At 36.8% G+C, this 18,960-nt stretch overlaps 1 protein-coding gene across 1 annotated transcript; it reads left to right on the top strand.

The window, feature by feature from the left end:
* Window positions 1–8,958: 8,958 nt before the first annotated feature.
* LOC134745755 (4-hydroxyphenylpyruvate dioxygenase-like) lies at window positions 8,959–16,843 on the top strand. Its single transcript, XM_063679831.1, has 10 exons — window positions 8,959–9,167; window positions 11,262–11,363; window positions 11,690–11,899; window positions 12,465–12,565; window positions 12,950–13,054; window positions 13,234–13,321; window positions 13,731–13,853; window positions 14,895–15,050; window positions 16,256–16,339; window positions 16,739–16,843. The coding sequence occupies exons 1-10, from the start codon at window positions 8,976–8,978 to the stop codon at window positions 16,838–16,840; spliced, it is 1,263 nt and encodes a 420-aa protein (XP_063535901.1). The 5' UTR covers window positions 8,959–8,975; the 3' UTR covers window positions 16,841–16,843.
* The last annotated feature ends 2,117 nt before the right edge of the window (window positions 16,844–18,960 follow it).

An 18,960-nucleotide genomic window follows, 5' to 3' on the forward strand; every position in this document is an offset into this window, starting at 1 on the left:
AAATTGATCTCAAAAAAAAGTATACACTTGTCAGTGACAGCGCGGCCATGACATACCAAAACAAATGTGTATAATATATCTTGTACCGTTTATATATGCGCTTTGTGTTCCTTTAAATGTACCCTTTTTAGCTTTAATTCAACCATCCAGGCCTGTTAGTCACTAAGTGTAAGGCCTGAGTAGACGCTCGAGTTGGGCGTGCAGCGGGGCGGGGCGTGCGGCGTGCATGTTAAACAAATGCAAACGTATAGGAGCGGCCTTAGTGCACGCTGCTCACATCACTTGTGAGCCCGACGCCACGCTGCACGCCCCGCCGAACACTCCGCTTCGAGCGTCCACTCAGGCCTTACCTTAAGTTTTCGATTTTTATTTGTTCAATTGAAATATAGTTTTTTGATACATTTTTCATTTTTTCTGCCTTTTTTACTGTATTCTTAAATTTATTAGTTATTTTAAACCCTATCAATATAAAACACTGCAAAACGATTGCAAAGTTATAAACTGAAATAGATAACATACACTAGAAAAAGTGACAAAGTCCACCGGTGGCCGATTCGGGAATCGAACCCGCGTCTTCAGCTTACGCGGCTAACGTGCTGACCACTAGACCACCCGGCCACGGTGGTACCCGTCCCAAATTCTCTGATGTATGCTATCTTTGAAAGGCTAGGCGCCTTAGACCAACTGAAAAAAACATATTTATTAAAATAATTTGATTTGTTCTCTAGTTGAATTATTACAAACTTGTTAAGGATGAATTAATTTTTTTAAGTGAATTTTGATATACATGTTGTCAATCTAAATATTTTAATTTATACGATATCAGATATTTATTATTCTTTCGTGAAAGTGAATAATGAAATCTTATCTTATCTTTCTTATGTGACTGGCCGGATGGTTCTAATGTACTATCGACTGACTTTCCTTAAGAATTGTGTAAAGCGTGAAGTATGTATTCATTTACCGATAATAGACAATTTACATGTCCAATACAATTCAATTTCTGGTTTGATTTACGGAAATATTTTAATAAGGTAAATATTTGACATCCTGTACATCATATATTTTACAGTACATATTGAGCTACTTTACGTGCACTAGTGCGGTAATTAGCACAACGTCTTGTAAAACATACGATACACGTGCGAATAGGTAATTCGCAACTCGTGTCGATTTAGACTCCCTTCGGTCATTAGAGTTTTGAATGATTCACGGTTAGTTTCACTAGACTTATATTGAAAGGTAATCACGGTCTATATCCCGGTCAATATAAGTCCCTTCGGTCCTGTTTTAATTTATTGCCGCTAGTTGCGAATTTCCTACTTTTCGTACTTGTAATGTCCTATTGCTTAACGATCAAATAACAAATTATAAGTAACAAAACATTACGTATTGACATCACTTAAATTGATAGAAAGTTATTCAAACCGAAGTTTTTAACTATTTCCGTAAATTGATTTATATTCTTATCTAGTTTTTTCCATGTCTATAGTCGGAACAACATGCACATTTCATTTAAATTCTTAGGCCTACATTGTATATGTACTTTTGCATGCATTTCCTTTCCCATGTACATGACTGTATTGTATAATGTGTAAATATAGTATAATTATATTAAGTTGTTACCTGTTACCTATATTATAATCACAATGAATTATGTAAGGTGTTTCTGAGAGGTTAATCCATTTGGAGTTTACTAGTCTTTATTTATCTGATTTTTGCATTGATATGCGATTTTATACTATTAATTAACTCCCCATGGATTTGGCTTGTGGTCGAATAAATGCAACAGATACCTTTTAGGTTTAAAAGCACACATTATTTAAGTCCAGTGTGAATTTAATAGTACATTACGATACAAGTGCGAAAAATAGGGAATTCCAAACAAGTGGCGATATATTAAAACACGACCGAAGGGAGTGTTTTAAATCGACACGAGTTGCGAATTACCTATTCGCACATGTATCGTACTACGTTTTACAGTACATATGGCCCTTTAAATTTTCGACATAGTTGCGTAATGTGCTAATTATCGCACTAGTGCGGTAAAGTAGCCCCTTATGTACTGTAAAATACTTTTAAGAATTATCGTGCATATTTAATTGTAAATAAAATCGATGTTTGTGATTTTTTAAGGATTATTTTAACACATGACAAAATTATGAAAATAATATAACACTTGCCAAATTGGCGATTGTAAATACAGTGACATTTTAAAATAAATTGTTCCAAATCGTAGGGTAAATAAATTGGCCTTTATGGGTAAAAAAAATGAGAGTACCTAAATTAGATTACTTTATACAATGAAATCAGATTTTTTTTCGGGTTAGATTGTAATAAGTACATGTATTATTCGGTTGTACGCATTTTTAACGTCAGCAACACGTAATAATAGTGACCTATTTCGATGTAAATCCATTTTCAACCGTATTTATATCAATTTAAGATTGTGTTTCGTACAAAGATTGTTTTTGATTTAGGTCCATTTAAACGTGTGATATTTCTTCGACCATACACAGAATAACCCGATGCTTCCCAAGGTGCCTTACTGTAACTGTAGTCATACATTATGTAGGTGCAATTATAATACTCCTTAAGCCTACGATCTTATGTAAATATAATGTAATGAATTGTGTAAAGTTAATAAAAAAGCAAATTATTTTATTACTGGATTTTGTGGTTTCTTTTATAATTCCTAAGACAATAAATGGCAGCATACCTATAATGCATAAAACGTTGCACCATAACCTTGGAACACTTGGAATTAGGTAAAACATGCCAACGACAATAGGCAAATTTATCCTGTTCATAAGTTCATAATAAACACGTGTATTGATAATTAGATAGCTATTTTTGGATTCAGTTTAGATATTAGTAAATTATATGTTTTGGCCAGCCGATCACCGAAAAACCGGCCAAGTGCGAGTCGGACTCGCGCACGAAAGGTTCCGTACCATTACGCTCAAAAACAGCAAAAAAATCACGTTTGTTGTATGGGAGCCCCACTTAAATATTTATTTTATTCTGTTTTTATTACTTGTTGTCATAGCGGCAACAGAAATACATCATCTGTGGAAATTTCAGCTGTCCAGCTGTCACGGTTCCTGAGATACAGCCTGGTGACAGACAGACGGACAGAGGAGTCTTAGTAATAGGGTCCCGTTTTTACCCCTTGGGTACGGAACCCTATTAAACGACAAAAAAGTTGGCCCTATTAGCAACGTTACCATTGTCTAATTAATAAATTGAAACAAGTTATGTTAAAATATATTGATGTTATAATTATTAATTAGTATCGTGTTTTATGACTTCATCTTAAATCCTTGATAGTTACGATTAAGATGCATATCTGTCCATCACCGTGTACCTAATGGTTGTTAGGGCATATGTAATAGTTGGCCAATTAAATATTAATATCCTTGCTTCGGTACCTACTATAGTGAAATAGTACATTGTGCAACATGGGGCGTAAAGTTAATATTGCAAACGAGTGCCGGAGCGATTTATATAGACTCGAGTTTGCAATGTTATTACGCCCCGAGTTACACACAATGTTTTTAATCACACTTGCGATACAAAAATGAAGTATAAAGCCAAAAAAACTGTTAATAATAATACCTAGAAACTTCATAAATCCCTAGGGAAAACGCTTTTTATCGCTTTTTAATACATGGACATTAAAAATTCGCCTAGCGATGCCATATTTTCCAAAAAGCTTAAAAACATGCTCATCGAATTAGCATGCTATAGTACTAACGAGTTTCCGCAAAGGGATCGTTGCACCCACTTATAAGTCTGTCTGTCTGTCTTTCTGTCTGTGTGTTCCCTCTTCACGCTTAAACCGCTGAATCGATTTAGATGAAATTTGGCATAGAGATAGTTCAAGTCCCTAAGAAGGACATAGGATAGTTTTTATCCCGAAAATCATGCCTTAAGAAAGTAAAAGAGAGATTAATAAAGTGCCTGGTAATTTGTGTGCATAATATGCTCAAATTGAATGATTGCTATGAGAATTTTTCCAGGCGCTATACTTACTTTAGCTGCTGTTACTAAGTCCAGACGAAGTCGCGGGCAAAAGCTAGTTTGTGTATAAAGCCCTACTTACTGTTGGTTCTGCAGTGGTAAACATGTAAATAAATAATATGCAACACTTATTTATAAATTATATAAATTTAGTTATAAGACATTGACGTGTAAACTTTACTAATGTATGTTTATAAATAAAAAATCTGAATCTGAATCTGAATCTGAATACCTATATATGCCACAAACTTTGCTTTGCCCATACCATACATACCTAGCGTTGGCCCAAGCTAATTCTACGTCACTAACGCAAAATATGGCAATAATAATACCATCATGTCAAATTGCTTTTTGGAGGTGAAACTAGGTCCATGGGGTCCCAGCGCTTACAAGTTGTTTGCAGAAATCGCGAAGCGTCTGGTTGACAACTGGTGACCACCGTATTAGCATTGCGATACGAGGAAATGCCGTCAAAATCCTTGGTATTGGTACAATGCCTCAAGGGCCTATTTTAGATTTGAGCTCGTTATTACTTTCGTTTAGTAGTACCACTGTATATATCTTGTATGTAAATAAATGATTTTAAAATTGCTATAATTATGAACATACGGCTTGTAGAATGAGACCCACTTTGTTCTATACAAGTTGGTGCAGCTATAGACGGTCTCTAGATAAACCGCCTAGTACAGTCAGCAAAAGTTTCTAAGCGGGCGAGGTGTTCAAAATTACCTTGACACGCTCTTATACTCTTAACAATAAAGTCGCGTCAAAATCATTTTGAACACCTCGCCCGCTTTGTAACTTCTGCTTCTGTACTCGTTCCATAGGTGAAGTGGTGACGTTTTTACAAAACATCCTGTCAATTGTGACGTTTTCAAGCAAAAGGTACCACATTGTCGCTTACCATAAAAACGAAATTTGCTAGTATCTTTATACGAATAACCTGTTAGAGTGTCTTTATGGCAAGCGAAAATGTGATACCTTTTGTATGAAAACGACATAATTTTAGATAGATAATTTGAGTGTTGGCCATTGGGTGTTTTCCCCTAAGTGCCCCATCTGATTTTTAGGGAGCCCTTAATGTCTCTGAAGGGGCTCAGTCAATATAGGGCTCTCTTTTAAGGCGGGATTAATTCGTGAAATCTTGAGCATAGTGAGTGATTCAACTGCCTTTGGAGCATGAGACATTAATTTGAGAAGTACTAAATACTTGTATTTGATTCGAATGAACATTCGGCTGGTACCTAGGTTATTAATACAGGTATAGTTTAAGATAATGAAATAATTGCACTCAACTTTTTCCCTATGAAATCCCGTAGGCAGCAGACACAGGAAACATAAAAATATTTCACAAGAGCCATTATATTTCTTATCGATTATCTAAAGGAAATACTCAATAAATATGCATCTATATCACATAAACGACGCCAATAAATACTTACACAATTTTAAACTTTATTACGTTGCATTACAACTTATCATTTTAAATTATTTTTAGAGAGACCTCAGTGGTAATAAAAAAATAAAAACCGGTCAAGTGCGAGTCGGACTCGCGTTCCAAGGGTTCCGTACATTACACAATTTTTAACAATGTATTTTTTTATGTGAAACGTGAGTGAAATGTCTTTAAAAAACCCGTAGGGGTCGGATCAAACACTAAGAGTAATAAAGTCCGACTCACGCTTGACTGCACATTTCTAATAGGTTTTCCTGTCATCTATTAAAGAATTATTTTGTTTATTTTTTTTTCAAAACTGGTTTGGAGATAAAGGGGGTGGGGGATGGTAATTTTTTGTCTATTCTCTTTAATAACTTCTAAACTATTTACTTTAAAATTACAAAAAAAAAATGAGATTCTTAAAATAAGGTCTTTCATTTGATATGTAACACGATATAGTTTGAAAACCTTTATTTTTTAATTTTCTCATTCACCCCTAAAAGTGGCCCCCATCTTTAGAATTCATTTGTTTACATTACATGTCCATCTTTGGGTCACAAATTTACATATATATATATATATATGTACCAAATTTCAACTTAATTGGTCTAGTAGTTTTGGAGAAAATGGGCTGTGACAGACGGACAGACAGACGCACGAGTGATCCTATAAGGGTTCCGTTTTTTTCTTTTGAGGTACGGAACCCTAAAAATATGAATGTTATTGCTAAGTATATAGATCTTTAAATATTTCAATATTTTAGATCTTCTAAGGAGATAAGGGTTGGGATATAAATGTATGTTTTGCTTTTAATTTGTTTATTTGGAAAAGTGCTACCAAGTGTTAACTGAGTTTTGTCATCTTCATAAAAATGTGAGTTTTTTTCGCCCTATTTTACTTAAAGTTATTATCTGTGCTTTAGACCAGTGTCATATTTATTTTGATAGTATGTCAAACAACTTTATCCGTAGAAAAAGGCGCGAAATTCAAATTTTCTAGGGGACGATAACCCTTCGCGCCTTTTAAATTTGCCGCTTTTTTCTACTGACGGAAATGGCTTGACAGACTATAAATACATATTATTGTGGACATCAAATTCAAATCTTAGGTACCCTACATACTCACTGGGGTGATTGCATAGTTTAGGTACTAGGTAGCCTTGGTAGGTAGCTAATAAAATATAAGTAATTATTTAAATTTCAAATAGGTACTTTATTTTACAAATAGGGCTTTTTTACTTAATTACACATTTATAAGTACTAAAATTTTATAGTAGTGAGTTACCTGGGGCCCATTAATTTCTCGAACGGTATTAGACTAATATTATTAGTCCACGAACTGTCAAATCGTATGGGTTGCCATGACAACACACTAATAATATTAGACTAATATCGGTAGAGAAATGGGCGCCTGAAGTACAAGTGAATGATATTTACTTACCTAATAAGCATTTTCTGCAATCGTTTTTCAATAACAATTCTACCTACCATTGGACCGTAAGGTGACAAAAAATTTGAGCATAGACACAAACAGCGCATATAATTGTGGAACCAGTTTATAATTCTCTGTTCAGCCTCTGATTTGCTATTCCGTACACAGGGCACGTAGATCGTAGATACGTAATTGTCAATAGCAATAACTAGCAATAAGTAATACAGTCAGAAACGCATATCTTGCACGTTTCGGTTAATGTAGAGCTGTACTGTACGCCTTTTTAATTTAAGTTACACTGTATTATTAATTTAAGCTACTTTTATTTATTTATTTATACTTTATTGCACATAAAATAAGTACAAATGGTGGACTTAATGCCTTAAGGCATTCTCTACCAGTCAATCACTGGGCCAAAAAGAGACGTTTGTTGGTGCAGGCTTTGTACTGTATTTGAAAATAATTAAACGATATCTTTACCTACTATTAACAAATTAAATACTAGTTATAGTATACCTATTATATTTAAATCATAAACTTAAACATATACTTTTACTTACTAACTAGGTACAAACAAAACATGAAAGTACAAAATAAATACTACAAATGATAGATAGACATTATCCTGAAGATATTCTCTACTAGTAAACCAATGGTATGCCTATCTAGATAACGTGTTTTAGCAGATTCGAAGTAGATATTTATTACATTGAATACCTAGTCTATCTTGAGGTAAGCTCTATTTTGGGCTTAAAATTGCACACCTATTATTAAGTTTAAAATACCATAGTAAATAAGATTAGCAGAAGATAGATACGAATAGTATAGTCGGTATTTTGTTAAATTTATGTTATTTATCTAAGTATTGTATTTGAAACGTTTATAATCTAACTAGCTTTGGCCCGCGACTTCGACTGCGTGGAATTAGTAATTTGGGTACCTTAATTTTAAACAAATCTGCTTTTAAATACATCCTTTTTTTCATCCCCAAATTGGTCCACTCTATAAACTTTCACCCTATTTTTACACCCTTAATCGATGATTTCGGGGATAAAAATTATTCTATATTTTTCCCCACAGCTCAAAATATCCCCATAGCAAATTTCATTTAAATCGGTTCAGCATTTATTAATTCCCCATACAAATTTCCACCCCCTTTTCACCCCCTCGGGGGTGACTTCTGGGATAAAAAGTATCCAATGTCCTTCCCTAGGACTCAAACTATCTGTATACCAAATTTCAACTAAATCGGTTCAGCAGTTTAAGCGCGAGGAGGTAGCAGACAGGCAGACACACTTTCGCATTTATAATATTAGTATGGATGTCAACTAAATCGGTTCAGCTGTTTACGCGTGAAGATGTAACAGACAGACAGACAGACACACTTTCGCATTTATAATATGTATTTAGTAATAGTATGGATTATACGAGTAGGTACTCGTAGATCTAGCGCATATTGCCTCTTGATTGGAAATTTTTAGAACTTGGCCTACTGCTCTCCCGTGGCTATACGCAAGGACTCAGATTTTAATAACGTTATTATAGGCCTATAAAAGGTTGTGACGGAATATTAACTAACTACAAGTCATGGTTTTGTGGTTACCGGACTATTCTCGATAAAGCAGCATTTTTCTAAAAATAAACAACAATAAACGCACGTCAGTAACTCACAGTAAGTTATTCATAGATATGTAGGTATTTTCATAAGTTTATTCACTTTTTTAATTGGTATTACTTTTATTTCATAAAATTTAATATTACCTAGTTAGGTAGGTATACATTTTTTTTTTTTCAAACCAATTCCTTTAGTCTACTCGTCATAATTTTTGCTATCGTAAGTACCTGATTCATATTTAATACACCTAGGAATCTCAAAAACATGCTCCTACTTCTTTCTTTCTATATAGGTAAAACTAAATATTTGTAGATAAGTATGTTTTACATTTCGAGTATTTGAAGGTGTAGGTATACCTACACAATACAACGTCAATCATGACGAGGTTTTAATAAGATGTGAGTAATTTTAATTTTTTCCCAAGATTTGTCTCTAAAACATTACAAAAACATGTTGTGTTACGTTATCATGTATATTATTTATTGTGTTAAACAACTTCTATGTTTATTATTCTTCATCTATATACAATTATGTGTGAACAGACCCAGAAAGTCAAGAAAGAAGATGACTAAAGGAAAGAAAGCTGAAAATAAAGCGCCTAAGGAGGGAAAAGTGTTGAATTTTCACCATCTCGTGTTCAGAGTGGCTAATGCTAAAACGGTGAGTTCCATTTTGTTCCTTCTTATAATGCCTATGATACTTCGTATAATTATATCTCTAATAGCTGGGGCCCATTTCTGGAACGGCATTAGACTAATATTATTAGTCCACGAACTGTCAAATTATATGGGTTACCATGGCAACACACTAATAATATTAGACTAATACCGTTCAAGAAATGGACCCCTGGACACAATTCAAAACTTACCATTTTCATTTTTCTAAATAAATATTCTAAATACAGTTGAATAGAAGGCCCTAGGCTAGAGGTATACTTAGTTCCTTGAGTTTGATATTTTAGGTTTTCTAAAAAAGAGTTATAACCAGCTACTGCTATTTTAAACTTGTAGGGGCATGTGTACCTAACATATATAGTGCATAACCAAAGATAGATATAACTCCGTAATAGATGGATACAGTCTGAGGAAAAAGCGTGCCTCGAAAATCAAGAAAATTTGATTCTCGTTCAGAGGGCGCTACTAGTTTTGGCCTACAGTCATATAGATGGCGTTGACGGTTTCGTTTGTTATTTAACAATTTTAACGCATATCAGTGAAAGAACGTGGGTCAAAATCATCAAAATAATTAATGCAAATAAAAAAAATCATTTATCTATATTTAAATACATTTTATCAACAACGTCGCAATATTCGCTTGCTTTCCACTCTCTTTTCTGTGCTTAACGATCCACACTCTCCTGAGTACCTCAAATCCTTATTTCAATACTACGGCATTTCTCGCGACCGCCAACTTCGCTCTTCTGGCAATATGTCTCTGTCCATCCCTTTTCACCGAACCGGGTTCATGTCGTATTCGTTCACTGTGCAGGTGGCGCGCCTTTGGAACGGACTTCCTTTTAACATAAAAATGCGCCAAATAAGTTCGCGTTCAAAAAATCCTTACGTGCTTTCTATGCTAGCGGAAAGAAAGTTTCTTAGTGTATTTTTATTAGTTTCATAATGAGTCTCGTCGTTATTTATATATATATTATATATAGTATATATGTATATTATATTTGTATATATGTGATTGTATGTTATTTTTATTTTATTTTTGCTGTTGTATTTGTAGCACCGCCCACAATTTCTCTGCTTAGCCTTAAGGTTGACTGGTAGAGAATGCCTTATGGCATTAAGTCCGCCTTTTGTACTGTAAGGTTTTCTTTTGTGCAATAAAGATTAAATAAATAAATACATTTTATCGTATTTTTACAAATCTTCATTTTTAGTTTTAAAGTGTGTCGACAGATGGCAGTGAATTTACTGGGGTTACAAAATTTACTATGACAGTACCGCTCTAGTATAAGTTACTCTATGGCATAACTTAGCGTCAAGAGTTCTCACTCTTATCGTATCGTATGTTAGGTACACATGCGCCTACAAGTTTAAAATAGCAGTAGCTGGTTATAACTCTTTTTGACTAGGTATGTGACTGCAAACTGCAACCGAGAGGTTGCAGTCACAATTACCTACTGATTTTAGGATCGGCATTATGATTTCTCGAAAACGTTGTCGCACCGTTGTCACAGCAAAGTATGACAAATGACAAAAACGCAAGACCTCCAAACGTCACGATAATCGCATGCGATCTGTGCGGCATTTGATCGATAGATTGAATTCGTTGCTGCTCCTTAGCCAGCAAGTGTCTCAATAAAATTGCATTACAACGTTTGTAGAAGCCCAAATTACGATGTGGTTAATGTTTACTTCAATTGGGGGGTATCAGCTTATGCTGGCAGTTGGCACCACACTTCGCTGTATTTGGCAAATATTCGTGTTGCATCTCTTTCCTTTGACATACAAAACAAAAGGGATGCAACACGAATATTTGCCAAATACAGCGAAGTGTGGTGCCAGCACACATGCAGCAACAGCAACCTATACCTAAAAAAAGTTTGTTACTTAAAAGAGTTTTTACGTACGAATATGAAAAGAAAATTGGTAAACTTGATAATTTGTCGACGTTGATTTGTTTACTAAGTCGGGCCTCTCCTCTCTCTACTATTATAAAAATATATATAGGGTCTAAAATTAAATAAATTAAATTAAATTAAATATATTAAAAATTGACTTAATTAGTGAAACATACTTTCAGGCGTCAAGCTACTTCGTGACGCGGTTCGGATTCCGACCTTTCGCCGTTCGTGAAGCCAGCGACTCTGAGCCTGTGACCACCATTGTTGTTAAACTTAATAAGGTCAGTGATTAAAATATTATTATCATTCATATTCCTTCCTTCTTTCTTTATTGGGGTAACAACAAGACATACTTTTCGTAGCATCTATGAAAAATTGAGGATTTTTTTAAAATTGATAACTGGTTAAAAACTCATGTCGTTTTAAGTTACGCTGGGTTCATGCAGATTTTTCTGTCCTGAGAAAGGGCCATAGGCTGAACAAAAATGGTTCTAAAGAAAGTGACGCGGCACTTGACTTAATTTTGGCCTTTACTAAAAAATAGCAGTAGCTGGTACTAAATTTTTAAAAGTTTCAACTACTTACAATTAATTCTCTCTCAATTCAGATAACAATCGCCTTCGAGTCACCAACAACTGCGAACTCCCCGCTGTCCCCCGATCTGTCCCTCCACGGAGACTTCGTGAAGGACGTGGCTTTCTTGGTGGAGGACTTGGACGCGCTGGTGCGGGGGGTCAAAGAGGGGGGCGCGGAAGTACAGGGGGTGAAGGAGGACACGGACGAAGGGGGGGTGGTGAGGTATGCGGTGCTGAGAACGGTGAGTTTATTCATAGATATATATTTATTAATTATTAGCAATAAAAATCCATAGCCAATAGGTATATGTATACACGAATCGCTCGCGCGTTGTACTTTACTTACCTACGCCTGGGGCCCATTTCTCGAACGATATTAGACTAATATTATTAGTCCACGAACTGTCAAATAGTATGGGTTGCCATGACAACACACTAGTAATATTACTTATACCTAATACCGGTCGAGAAATGAGCCCCTGTACATCTTACTTGTACAATCCTCCTTCAAGGATTGTGAGGATGTGTTGTTTACCTCGATAAAACGCATTAGATAAATATGACGCAGTTGTACAAATTGGTAGTAGGTATGCAAATATTTAAAAACAAATAAATACTGACGTATACAAACAGTAAACAGAGGCTACCCTTTTATATCATTTGCTTTTTCATTTCGAATTAAGGATGACTCACGTTAGACCGGGCCGTGTCCGGGCCGGAGCTTCCGGCATATCGTTTTTTATGGAAAGCATCACGTGATCACCTGTCATGTCATAGAAAAGAATATATCGAACTTGTTTTTTCCAGTATGGTGATAACACGCACACACTAATCGATCGCAGTAAATATAATGGATTTTGGTTGCCCGGCTACAAACCTTTGGAAAGCGATCCTTTAGACCATTTACTGTAAGTATCAAACCGAAAGTTAAGCTTTAACTTCTTCAAAGCTTTCTAAAAAAATACACAGTTTTTACTTGAAACCTGAGGGGGGCCAAATACAAGACTGGAGAACCGAGTGACAGGGACGTCACACGTCACAGCCGAGTTGTAAAATTATGCAGTTGAACATATCGCAGGTAATAGGTATATAATTTTCACCACCTATCACATCACATGATAGGTACCAAATAGCGATATGGCTGCAATATAAACTAAATACTTAATACCGATGAGGAGATTCTTCCTTATTTCTTCCTGACTTTGACAGTTTCTTTATATCTCACAGATGTAACTTGGATAGAGAGGTACCTACTTCCTCATACTTATATGTTGTTACTTGTGTTATTTTAGTCCGGAGACGAACTTAGAGTACATTGACCACGTGGAAGGCAATGTAGCAGACGGGACCCTGGCGGATTCCGTGGCCTGGTACGAGAAGAACCTCAATATGCACAGGTAATACCTACTAACAACCAGTCCCAGTTCGAAAATTATTAAAAAAATATCTTTTGTTCTCGAAACATACCAGGTCTTCGATCCTCGGTCTCGGTAGCATCGATTAGCCTCTTCCCCCCTTGTCCTTGACTTGAAGATCATAGACACTAGGTTTTTCTTCTTCTTTTTTTTTTTTTTAGATTCTGGTGCGTCGACTACACCCATGACCTAGTACCCTACTCCTGCATTAACTCCGCTTCTGTCATCAACAAACATGACAATGTTCTCGTAAGTACGAAAATACACACTGGAAATAAACACAATTATAGAAAGAAAAGAAGCATAGGTAAATCAAAACTAAGGTTGAGACAACAAGAAGGTACTTACTTTTGTTTCGCACTTAAAAGTATTATTTGTTTTCATAAGTATTTACTAGTCTTCATCAGTAGCCTTCAAACATCGATCATATCCCCTGATTGCATCAAGCAAATAGCGAGTTTTATAATTTGTTGCTCTTTTCCATACTGTATAATCAGGCAGTCCAATCCGTCACAACTCATCGGCCTGAAAAATAAGGTTTGATGCTGACTGTAAGAGAAACATTGGGGCATGAGAAACACTTGAAGAGAATCCATATACCGTTTTTCTTGCCCCGAGCAAACCCCACATGGCCTTACCTGTATTAATAATTTCACAGTTATCAATGAACGAAGCGGCTAAGGGTCTCAGGCCGACGAGCAAGGCCAGCGAATTCGTAAAGGCGCACGGGACGTCAGGCGTCGAGCATGTCGCCTTGTATACCGACGATATCATAGCCACTGTAAGTACACCTAAACTAAGGTCAATACCTACTGACTTCTTCAGAGGTCAACAAGGATGCATTCTCAATATCTACTGACGAAGCTACTAATTATAAGTTGTGGAGAATTCGGTCCAGACAACTCGACAGACAAACCAGGCAATAGGTGACTAAGCAGTCACCACTGAACTTCTGACTCGAAATACAACACAAGGATTTAAGAGGCCGTAGTCGATTTTGGAGCAAAAATGTAAAATTGATAGATTTAGTCGTTGAAATTATACACGTTTTGTTACGTAATATCTAAATAACAAGAATTGGTTTCTATTAGCACGTTTTCTCATCCTGCCTTTTAATAATGAGGTCGCGAGCGTGCGTCACCGGTAATATATGAAGAGAAGAGGCAGTTTTTAAAAATTCATCAAAAAATTATGGTGGTAAATTATACAAATTGATGTATAAGAATAGTTTTAGCAAATGTTGTAGATTGTTCAAGTATCCAAATAACGTTGAAATTAAGTCGATTTTCAGAGAAATTGTAACTTGTTTTGAAGTAATTTCTGGAGAAAATTGAATTCGTTTAACTTTCATTTCCTCGAACTCTAAGTCATATAACAAAAATGTAATCTGATAAAGGTCAAGTACAAAATATATGTAATACAAATTTACCATTTTTAGCAGTCCAAACTTCACGAAATTTACAAATAAGAGCGACAAAATCAGTGCTTTACGCGCGTTTACCTAAACGTCCATCAGAAAAAAAAACATTACTAATTTAGTGAGTCTGTTTTCAAAAAATTTATCTGATAAAAGGCAAGATAAGAAGACGTGCTAATAGAAACCAGTACTTGTTATTTCAATTTGGTAACATAAGGTGTACAATTTCATCGACGAAATCTATCAATTTTACATTTTTGCGACTAAAATCGACACCGGCCTCTTAAACAACAACTTTGCCCCCTTGTAAAGCAAATAACTACTTTCTACGCAATATGAAACTGATCATAAATAAATAGGTACTTACATAGCACAACATTCCAAACAATATTTCTTATTAACCAGATCCGAAACCTGAAAGCTCGTGGCGCGGAGATCTTGGCGTTCCCGCCAACGTACTACGACGTCATCCGAGAAAAGCTGGCCGGGAGTTCCCTGAAGGTGTCCGAGACTATCGACGAGCTGCAGGAGAACTGTGTGCTGATAGACTTCGACGAGAAGGTGACTGAAGTTTTAGTGTAGTGATAGGATGTTTATTATCAATTACTGGATATCCATAGAAAGATCAAAATTTTGATACTACATACTACTACACGCTACACGCTATGATCAGGAACCGCTTCTGACTCTTCTGAGTAAGAGGTTTTCTCCAACGCAACCGATCGAAGGGCGTTAGGTTAGAGCTCGTTCCCACTACGTCGGATGTCGGGACGACTTTTAATCGGGTGTCGGTGCCTCTGTTCACACTAGTCGGCTGTCGGGACGATTTTTAATCGGTATCGGTGCCTCTGTTCACACTAGTCGGCTGTCGGCCACGACCGCAGCTGGTGCCATTTGAGGTTCTCATTTGACGCGCGGAAGGCACAGGGGGTGCGGCGCGGCCGGGGTCGGTCCGATATCCGACATCATGTGAACAGCGCCGCCAACACGATTTTTTTCCGGACGGAGGGCTGACAAAACACGATATTTTATGTCGGATCCGACACAAAATCGTTGTCGTTCGTGTGTGAATAGCTTCATATAAAATGTTCTGCCGCTACGACACCCGATTAAAAATCGTTCCGACATCCGACATAGTGGGAACGAGCTCTTAGGCCACGGACTGGACTTGGACGAGCGTAATGTATGATGGCCTTCATTTTCCGCTCGCCGCGCTGCGCGCCTCCGCTTGCGTCCAGTTCGCGGCCTAAGAGCGTTCGGTGGATATCCAGCTATTAATAAAGGTCGGTTGCACCAAACTGTTTGTAATCGTTGAAGAGTTCGCTAAATTTTATTGTATGGAATGATTCATAGTAAACCGCCGCGTCGCGCCGGGTGACGTTGATCAGTCTGTCAAGTGCGGATGGTGCAAATGGCACTAAGTGAAGAAACATAAAAGAGAGAAACTTCTCGCTATGAGAGACATTTAGGGAAAAAAATAAAACTTATTAGATCATACACCCGGAGATTTTTTAATAATCTTCCGCAGTGGCGTAGCTAGGCGTGGGCGAAGTGGGCCGTCGCCCACAGCCTCGCGCCCCAAGGGGGGCCTCGCAGATGCAATTTTGCCCACGGCTAGATTAGTTCACGCTACGCCACTGATCTTCCGGGACAATTTTAACCGTTATTAGTTATCGTAGAAGCCTGGGCTAAGTTTGGAACAAGGTCAATTCGTGTGCAAGTTATGCAGATGCTGGTGTTTTCCTAATATTAAACTTTTTGTTTAGGGTTACATGCTGCAAGCGTTTACTAAGCATGTGCAGGTGCGCCCCACGTTGTTCCTCGAGATTCTACAGAGGAGAAATCACAGGGTAAGACATGTGTCTATTTGTCTAATTAATCTATATGTCGGCGGCCGCTCGTAAGATAAGGCAGATCGTGAAATTCCTAGGTATATCGTGAACGTTTTTCGGTTTAAACACCGCCCTGGCATTCCTGGCAATGACTAAAATAACCGACATGGTATCACATTGCATCTCAAAACTTTTTTGTAGTAGAAGTATTGCGTTGCGAGACTTGCATCTTTTTACATGTAATGTTTTTGATGGGATATATATTTCGATACAAGACTTTTTTGCCAAGACCAATTATTTAGAGAAATGATCGTCCAGGAAATGTCGGGATTTTCAGGCTGATACCCGAACTTTTGTCTGGACGCTCAGGCTATCAAATACTCGAAGGTTTAGCTCAAATAATAATTTTCTGTTCAGGGTTTCGGAGCCATGAATTACAAATGGGTGTTTGAAGCCATCGAACGCCTGGACGCTCAGAAGCCAGCAGAAGCGTCTGAAGACCAGAAGACAGAAGAATAAAGCTGAAACCGCACATAACATTGTACCTACTTGTATACTTAAATATTGTAATCAATAAACTTTTACCTAAGTACTTTAAATGCCTGTTATTTCTCACACAATAATTAATTAACGTAATTAACGTTGACTCATTGGCTGGAAAAGTTATTAAAGGTTTTTTATTTGTAATCATAATCACTGAATGCCAGATGCTTTACAGAGCCCAATACAATTTGGAAAACCTCGGCAAATTTACGGAACGCAGTGATCCGTTAAATTAAGGGGAGCATGCTTAATTTCGATTCCTCCTCTGCTTGCTCCTGCCTACCTAGGTACTTGCCGCATAGTTAATGCGTCTTGTAATAGTTGTAATTAGGGTTGCCAACCGTCCCGCTATACGTCCCGGCGGACGTAGTGGAACCCGTTCGAATAAAAAAACCGCAAATCGATGTACAGGTTAGCCGTTTTTGGCACACGGATACTAGAGGTCAAAACCATAAGTCTCGTAAAATAGGTATTGAAACAGAACTGTGTCAGTTTGTAAAATTGAAAAATTAAAAAAAAAATGTTAATGATATTATTTTCAAAATTGCTTTCTTGGGGTTGGATATGAGGATATCACGTATCATTTGTGGTATATTGTACAAAAAAAAACAGCCATATCGTATCTGGAGAAGCTCAAACTTAGTGTTCCGAAAATTCTATTTGTTTTAATTAAAAATATATGGCCGAAATGTAATGATGTGATATATATTTAGAATCGCCTCAAAAAGCCCTTTCGTATGATACCACACATGATAGGTTTTGGAATTTTTTTTAGGAACTGCGGGTCAAAAATTTTGTTTTGTCCTCTAGTATGCGTGTGCCAAACGGCTAACCTGTACATCGATTTGCGGTATTTCTTTGTAATTGCTTCCGATAACGTCCCATTTCTCACACTTCTTCTGCCATAGAGTATGCGTAGGACGCCGCGCCGATTGTACTGTTTTCAGGCTAGACTAAATAAGCACTGAAACGAACGTTCAGTTGTAAATTAGTTTGTTTAGAGTAGTTTGAGAGCGCGTGATTTTTATTGAAATACATATACCGCGACGCCGACGCGAGTAACGCGCGAGAACACCGTGAGTCCCGTCGAGTAGGTAGCGGGTGGGATAGGGCCATAATTATGAGAACTGTAGGCCTATTTTCTTTAACTATGACAGTCGAAAGCATAACTATAATGTGAATGTTTATGTTATGTTTTGTCATGGTAATCGTGGGAACCTGTTTTAATAGAACCAGAGTTCTGAAAATATCCAAATGTGTACGACCTAAATAGGTATGCCGACGTTTCTCCAATCACAAGTACGTACCGTGTCAGTAATTTTTCCAGAAACTCAACTAAAGTATTGCGCCATAATTTGAAAAGCAGTTATGCAAATGAAAGCAAAGTTGACGCAAGCAACCCTATGGTATTTTATATGAAGCTTGGGAAGTGGGGTGGATGCGCGCGCGACAAAAATCCGACTGAAACAAATGATAAGCTCGTGCGCTGTTGAAGCTATCGCCTATGGAACCGGCATTTTGAGCAATTGTAAACTTTATCGCAATGGAGTATGGTTGATAAGCACTTGCGTGTTTTTCTTGTTGAAAATCTAGCAAGAGATACTACTGAGATTTGTCGCATTATCCCTATGGAAACTTATGCTACCGTCTTACTTTAAAATACAAAAAAAACCGTTCACATAAACTTATCATAAATAGCTGTATCAAAGCAAAGACTAATTAATAATTATGCTAGACTACTGAGATTCAAAACCTAAGATATCAAAATTAAAATCAAGATAGGTTTCCTATCATTATAGGAATTTTTTAGCCTTTGCTTTTGAAAGTGTTTTTATTTCGTACTTTTTTCATTGCAGTTTTAAAGTGCTTACCGTCTTTGGATACCTATTTACCTGTAGCTGTCTTATGATTTTGGTACCTTTGGTGCCTAGATAGATAAAAGACAGGACTTAGTAACCGCTAACCGTAGGTCAAGAGTGTGACGCCACGCCACCCCATCTCTGTGCTGTGTTCTCAAGCGGAATCCAGTTTTCTATATCCAATGCCATTTGCATATTGTTTACCGGCTGCTCACATAGAGGTTCGGTGCTATGTGA

The sequence above is a fragment of the Cydia strobilella genome, chromosome 12, assembly GCF_947568885.1.
Source record: "Cydia strobilella chromosome 12, ilCydStro3.1, whole genome shotgun sequence".
In the NCBI taxonomy this organism is placed as follows: Eukaryota; Metazoa; Arthropoda; class Insecta; order Lepidoptera; family Tortricidae; genus Cydia; species Cydia strobilella.

Excerpts from the sequence above, each read along its gene's own strand:
- LOC134745755 (XM_063679831.1), top strand. The coding sequence starts at position 8,976 with ATGTATATTATTTATTGTGTTAAACAACTTCTATGTTTATTATTCTTC. Across the intron at positions 12,566-12,949 it reads GATCCTTTAGACCATTTACT|TCCGGAGACGAACTTAGAGT; the intron begins GTAAGTATCAAA and ends GTGTTATTTTAG. Across the intron at positions 13,055-13,233 it reads AAGAACCTCAATATGCACAG|ATTCTGGTGCGTCGACTACA; the intron begins GTAATACCTACT and ends TTTTTTTTTTAG.